We start from the raw sequence: 7408 nt of genomic DNA, 5'->3' as shown, positions 1-7408 counted from the left end.
TATTATTATTAATTTTCTCAACCCTTTCCCGTTGCCAAACGGATGAGTAAAAACTGATCCTAAAAGTTCTGAGTCATTTTCTCTGTGACTGGAAAGTTGCTTTTGGTATTGGAAGTGTCCCGAAGAACCATCAAACCCCCAACTGCTGAGAAGTATGCGTTCTTCAAAGACGCTGTTTTTGGCTTCTAAATACTCCATAATTCTCATCAAATTTTGAAGTTTGACTTTAATTCTTGATTTGCTTACTTCAATGTGTTCGTCTTTAGGAACACACCTCTTTTTGGCGTTTGTAACAATTTTGTAACAGAGAAATCGTTTTTTGCTTTTGTTATGAGTTTTTTCTATGTAACGATTTTTTGCTATATGATAAATGAGTTTTGCCAATATGAAGCTCTTGTCATTGTATGCTTTCCTCCTTTTTATCAATCAGGGTTTTTCCAATGAATCGAAGCTACTTTCTTCGTCTGCAAAAATCTGGTGTTTGCTACGTTCACTCAAATCAACGAAATCTTTTTTCGGTCGTCCACTTTTACATGGTGGTGTTGACGATCCTGGGATTCAAGAGAATTCTGTACTTTTTTCAATTTAAATACACCTTTTAACCATTTTCCATGTTTTGACTCGAATCTAGTTATCATACTACGAATAAGTTCAAGAATTATAAAAAGCCCTTTTCGTAAGAGAACTGAAGATGACCGTTTAACTGGCCTATTATTACATATTCATAGCACAATAGATTTAGGAGTAAATGATGCGGTTGATAGATTTGCAGCTGGCAAGTAGAGGCGCCTTGATTTTGGATTTTCTACTTTTAAAGTTTTGTTTGTTTTAAATATTGCCCAAATATTGTTCATACTGTTTACTATGTAATTTGTATTAACTAACGCTGGTCCAGTTTTAGTTACAGCATCCTCCCCCCTCTCTCACAAAAAATTCCTGGGTCCGATCACTACTAACTTCTATATTAATCTTTTTTAAAAAAATCGTATTTTCTGAAGTTTATTGAAGTAGCAAAGCTTTTAGTTAGATGAGTTTATATACATCCATAAATTTGTTATTTAAAACTTGTTTTAAAAAGTTTTAAAGATTAACGGTTTTAATCAAACAATTCTGCGCAATATCTTGAAGGGTTGAAACAATGTAACATAAGGTATGCAAATTATCTCAATTCTAGTTTGAGCATAGAGGCAAATTGGGCAACTAAAATATTTCAAAAACTATGCATTAGGTGACAAAACCTAGTAGAAGAAAAGTAGGAGCCCATGAGAGTAACACAATGATCGATGCTTAGTTTCAGGAAAGCAATTCAATTAGGTGTACGGGCACTATTAAAAAAAATTTGAGTATGGCGCTATTAAAATGGAAAAATTACTTTTTGTCAAGTAAACATTTTGAGGACTATTATGTTTGTTTTTTTAATTTTCAGAAAACATATTTTGTTTAAGAAGAGTAATAAAAACTGTAAAAATTCATTTAGTAACATAAATGTTATACTAAAACTGATAAATTTTAGGATTATTATTATTGGCAATTCGAGGAGTAGAAAAAAAAAAAATAATAAATGATATTCACAGATTACTTGAAAAGGTGCTAAATAATACGTATAGGGGATAACAATCTGTACACGGCCAATACAATACTTCTTGACGGTATAATTATAATATTCCGTTTTAAAAATTGCTAATTATCTAATCACTGCTACCGCCAGTCGAGAACCGTCGAGCTTTTAAACGCATATTTCCAACAAAAGATTTTCCTTTTAAGATACTTTTTGCTAAAACCTAGAAGTAAAAAACACAAAACGAATTATAATTGTTTAAAAATGTTGCACTGTGATAAACAAATTTAATATAAGACAATTTCATAACTAGATACCATAATTTTATTGTTATCCAAAAAATTTTCCAATAAAATAAATTAAAATAAAAGATTCTGAGGCTTATCTTTATTTACTTTAAGAAACATAAGCATTTTTGCAGCAATTAATTTTCGCACTTAAATAAATGCAAATAGTTTTACGATGAAAAAAGTTTGAAATTAAAAGAGAAATTAACAAAAATGTATTATGCCTCACGAAAATCGATTACGTTATGGTATTTACAGTGTGAAAACAACATCCAATAAATAAAAATAGAAGTTATATATATATATATATATATATATATATATATATATATATATATATATATATATATATATATATATATATATATATATATATACATAGCCGCTGAGAGAAATTTGGGGCCCTGGGGAAGTTTTCTTAAGGGGCCCTCATTATGATCAATTATATAACCAGGACCAAAAGAAGCGTGCTCTGGCCATTGAAATTAAAAATAAAAGTCAAAACTATTTAAATCTTTTAAAAGTTACTTTAAAAAATTATTTGTACACACACGGGGCCCCGGGAATCTTCCCTGTCCACCCACCCCCTCTCGGCGGCCATGTATATATATATAGGATAAAAAAATAGGAGGAATAATCGACTATTGTTAAAAGAATGAATGAACAAATTAAGCAGCAAATGCGATATCAATTTGTTTCTATAGCAACAAGCTTGAAAGTACCAATGATATATTATATATACTAGATGTCTAACTTGCGGGATTTTATTAGACGAAAAGTGAAGCCGCTTTTTTGTTTAGAAATTGAATCCGTCATTTGTAATAAGGGCAAAAGCTTTATCCGACGTGCGAAATAAAAGTTAAAAATGCATGTTTTTGCCCGAATTAGAAATGGCTTCCACGGCTTTACTTTTCGGATCGAAGTTAGACATCTAGTATATATAATATATCATTGGAAAGTACAAAAACACCAGTCAAAAGCTTGTTTACAAAACAACAGCAAAACCACAAAAAATGTTTTCAAAATATGCAATAATGCTCCTTTTTGATTTTTCTAAAGTTTTTATTTCGCAGCATAGAGACTGCAATAAAGTTCCGTGCCTCTAATAGTTTTGGCAATCAATCGACAAATACTTCGGCAAGAGTATAGAATTCCATGAATCTTTTAACGACATATTTCACAGAAACGAATTTAAAAATAGAACGAATTTAGAAATAGAGATAAAAAAACCATCTATTAAAAACTCTGTAGTTGTTACGAATAATAATAATAAAAAAAATCTTTTTCAGCGTGCAGCTCCACTTATGACACGCTCTTGCTTCATCTGGATTAGTTGTAAACAACAAAATAATGAAGCGAACATATTTAATCTAATCATTTAAACAACATAATGAACTCTCTAACTGTGAATCCATTCCAATATTGTCCCTTTGAATAAATGAAATATAAAAATTCTTTTTTAATATTTGATTTATGAAATGAATGTTTTACTCTTTTACATAAAATATTATTCATTTTATTGCCATAGTTTGTTAATTATAAACAGTAGCACAACTAGGGTTTGGATGGTTTTGGGTGCTCGAAGTCCCTAACCACTAAGTATCAAATATTTACATATTTTCTTTAATTTGTTAGTATTTTTATTTTCTGTCTTAAACGTTGTTAAATTAGCGCAAGTTATTGAGAAATTTATCAATAAAATGTACATATAAATAAATAATTCATTACAACAATAAAATATTCTAACAAATTCAATCTCCTGTAATAAATCATAAGACATGTACCAGAAAAAATCTGCGCGGGTATTATAAAGGATATTTATCTAACTATTGTGTTTCGATATTGAATGTTATGTATATTTTGAAAGTACATATATTAATATTTTTAAATTTCACTTAAGAAAGTTTGTGAAGTTTTGTACGTGAGAACGCACGCACTTTGCGTTTTACACTCGACATCAGCTTTTGCACAGTCTTCGGCTGGACTTTCTTGGTAGCTCTCATCCATTTATTTTTGAACTCTTTAATGTTTTTGGCTTCTTTTACATTGAACCTTAGTTTTCCTTTGACAAGAGCCCAATATCTTTCGATAGGACGTAGTTCGGGACATTTTGGTGGATTGCAGTGTTTTTCAACGAAATCTACTTTATGTTCTCTAAGCCAGTTTAAAATTGTCCCAGAGAAGTAACATGATGCTAAATCGGGCCAAAATAACGGGTTACCCGTGTGTGTTCTTAAAAACGGCAAAAGACGTTTCTTCAGGCATTCTTTCATGTATATTTTGGTGTTAATTGTTCCCGTAGTAACAAAACAAGAGCTTCTTAGACCACATTCACAAATTGCTTGCCAAACTAAGAATTCTTTAGCGAATTTTTGCATTCCAATGCATTTATATTTGGAATTCAGTTTCTTGCGATTAATTGCTGAATAATATTGGTGTCCTGGAAGAGATCGGAAATATGCAGCACAATAAGTTTCATCGTCAATAATCAAACAAGATTTTTAGCACATAATTTTTTATAGAGCAGCTTTGAACATCGAATTGCGACATTTTCTTGCTTTTCTTCACGGCGAGGAACTTTTTTCTTTTTATAAGATTTATAACCACAATTTCTCTTTACTCTTTGTATAGTGGAAGCACTTGTCTTAAATTTATTCGCTAATGTTCGAACAGAAATCTCCGGTTTTCTGTCTAAGGCATCTTTTACACAGTTCACAAATATAGGTTTTAGGTATAAAATGATGTGACCCCGGAAGTTTCAATGGATTTAGGTTACTAATACCATATGTTTTAAAGATCTAACTTTAAAAAAATCTAATGAGTGGCCCTTTTTGAGAAAATTTGTTTTTAAAATTTAAAAAAAATTTCATTATATTTTTTAGGATTTTTAATGGTTTAACTTCTTTAATTAGTATTTAAATCAAAAGTATGCTTGATAATACAACGTTTATTACTATTTTTTGTTAAATATTACAAGACTACAACATTTTAGTTAAAAAATCAATGACAAAAAATCTTTTATTAATATATAACTTTGATAAGGTTCTTTGATTACAGGTTTGCACTACTAAACACCTCTGCAATTCTCTTGGTTCTTGTCAGATGTTTTTTGCTCGTTTGGGAAACATTGAACTTGTTGATGACAGGCTTCATTTTAGCATGAGCTGCTTCAGAAGCCTGCTTTGCATATCTTCCAAGAGAATGGCCTGATCTGGAGATAAAGTCTTCTAAGTGTGCTGTAATAGCATGTATTTTCCAAGTGACAGTCAGATCCTTTTCAAGATACTATAATAAAACATCAATCAAACATTTTTAAATAATGCTGCTTGTTGTAATAATATCTCTTTAAGAAAAGTATTTTGTTAAAGAGATATTATATTCAGCTTATAGCACTGTTCTAGGATCCGTTTTGAAGTATTTCCTTCATAAGTTCCATGATATCCTTTTCTTATACATCCTAAACTTGAAACCCACATCTCAAACATGGGCCACAATTTGAAATGACGATATATGATTTACAAAGCCCATCAGCATGTGAAGTTCTGGCAAAGGTATAACATCTAACACCAACTTGGATTTGTCTTCTTCCTTGATCAACCATGGCTTCACAACATTCTAGGTAAAAGTAATATTTATTAAAAACTGATAAAATATAGAATTTTTAAGGCAAAACTTTGTAAAGATCTTAAATTATGTTCATTAAAGTCACCTTGAAGTCCTGGCAATCTATCCTCGTAATACAGTGTATACCAATCATCTAAAGATCTCAAAGTTCTGAGATCTCCAGCAACAATAGTTAATGTACCTTCTCACCAGACACAGGAATATTTTCCTCCGTGAGCCTAAAATAATTTATATAAGGCTCCTGAATTACATTTTATCAAGTAATAAATGTGTATATGTTCAAGTAATATAAAAAGTATAAACTTGGATTATAATATATTATACCGAAATTCCCAACAATATGTTGATAATTTTCATGTCTAATGCAAGAGAATATTTGCATTTATGCAGATTTAGGCTCTCGACAATCTGCAATAGGTTGTCGTGGGTTTCTTGTAAGTTATCTGCATATGCAAGAGCGACAGCCCCATTGATCCCAGAGTATGTTCCTTTGTTCCCCATGTCATCCTCTCTCTCAATAGATTAAAAGAATGCTCAACTTATATCTATGTTCCCCATGTCATCCTCTCATCTGAACATCTTGTACAGAAAATGTTCAATATAAGTTTTACCTGTTGGATACTCAAACACTTGTTTTGAATAGCTGGGATTGATATGATCTTTGATCAATTTTTCCAGTTTCAGGTTGATGGGTATACATTTTAAATCTTTGAGGTGGCAGCAGGCACAAACCAGTCTCTAATTGTCCTCATGACTTCTCTTATATTTATTCTTTTTAGAGAGTAGACGTGGCATAACTTTTTGGTTCTTTAAACTAGTTTTGCAGATTTTATTTATTAGTTATGCAGATTATCTATTTAAGGCACATAAGTGTATGTGTTGTTACATATTTAAGTTCAGTGAGTGAACATAAGAAGAACTGGATTTATTGCAGTTTGTACTGACTTCTTATTGTTTATAAAAAATACTATTTTATTTTAGTTCATTGCAATATTGATAAATAAATGTAAATAATAAAAAAAGCAAATGTGTGTGTATGTCTACATAGGACTATTTATGCAATATGGCTACAAATATTGATATAGAATGGGAAACAGATTGCAGTTTTTTGCTTTTTAACTCAAATGTTGTAGTCTTGTTATATTTAACAAAAAATAGTAAAACGTTTTATTATCAAGCATACTTTTGATTTAAATACTAATTAAAGAAGTTAAACCATTAAAAATCCTAAAAAATATAATGAAATTTTTTTTAAATTTTAAAAAACAAATTTTCTCAAAAAGGGCCACTCATTAGATTTTTTTAAAGTTAGATCTTTAAAACATATGGTATTAGTAACCTAAATCCATTGAAACTTCCGGGGTCACATCATTTTATACCTAAAACCTATATTTGTGAACTGTGTTTACCTTTTTACCAAGATCTCGTCTAACAAAACATTTTTTTCTTCCACTTCCTGATTTTCTTATGATTGTGCCAGTGTCCTTAAATCGTTTCACAACGCTCTGCACTGTTCTCAAAGCAACCAGCAGCTCTTTAGAAATTGTTTTGTTTGATACACCAGGATTTTCAACGAGAAAATGCAAAATTTTTTCTCGCTTCTTATCTTGATTTGATGACATTTCAATTAAAGCTATTGTTTTAATAACAGAGTTGTTTAAATTTTGAACACCATTAATACAATCACATTTTAAAACAATTAGCTATTTTAAATGATGTACGGTTTCCGTAAACACCACATCAGAACACGCGCAGATTTTTTCTGGAACATGTCTTAAGAAGTTCTTCTATATCAGTATTTAAGATAAATGGAATTTTCTGAAGTTTTTTATGAAGCAACTTTTTTATGAATCATATAAATAGTATTTATTATTATCGTTTTGTATTTTTTTCGCATGACTTCATGTTTTTATGAAATTTTATAAATATAACCTTCATG

At 30.2% G+C, this 7408-nt stretch overlaps 1 protein-coding gene and 1 pseudogene across 14 annotated transcripts in view; both read right to left on the bottom strand.

Annotated features, from left to right (window-relative positions):
• Positions 1-1558: 1558 nt before the first annotated feature.
• Positions 1559-7408, bottom strand: part of LOC145184449 (calcium/calmodulin-dependent protein kinase kinase 1-like) — a 47152-nt gene continuing 41302 nt past the window's right edge. For all 13 annotated transcript variants that reach the window (XR_016453979.1, XR_016453981.1, XR_016453982.1 and 10 more), the window contains one exon: positions 1559-1781. Coding sequence is in view for 8 of the 13 variants with exons in the window: in XM_090092500.1 (XP_089948626.1) it covers positions 1689-1781 (93 nt within the window). In the remaining 5 variants the exon portion in view is untranslated. The remainder of the gene's footprint in view (positions 1782-7408) is intronic.
• On the bottom strand, positions 4782-5720 carry LOC149885982 (uncharacterized; annotated as a pseudogene). Its single transcript, XR_016453985.1, has 2 exons — positions 5555-5720; positions 4782-5460 (listed from the first exon to the last, which is right to left on the bottom strand). The product of XR_016453985.1 is annotated as an uncharacterized LOC149885982 (transcript).

The sequence above is a fragment of the Hydra viridissima genome, unplaced genomic scaffold (assembly GCF_058129835.1).
Source record: "Hydra viridissima isolate aposymbiotic clone 2 unplaced genomic scaffold, HvirCarnegie_v1 scaffold_7, whole genome shotgun sequence".
Taxonomy (NCBI): Eukaryota; Metazoa; Cnidaria; class Hydrozoa; order Anthoathecata; family Hydridae; genus Hydra; species Hydra viridissima.
Note: the sequence above shows the minus strand (reverse complement) of the source record. Positions and strands in the feature narration are given on the sequence as shown.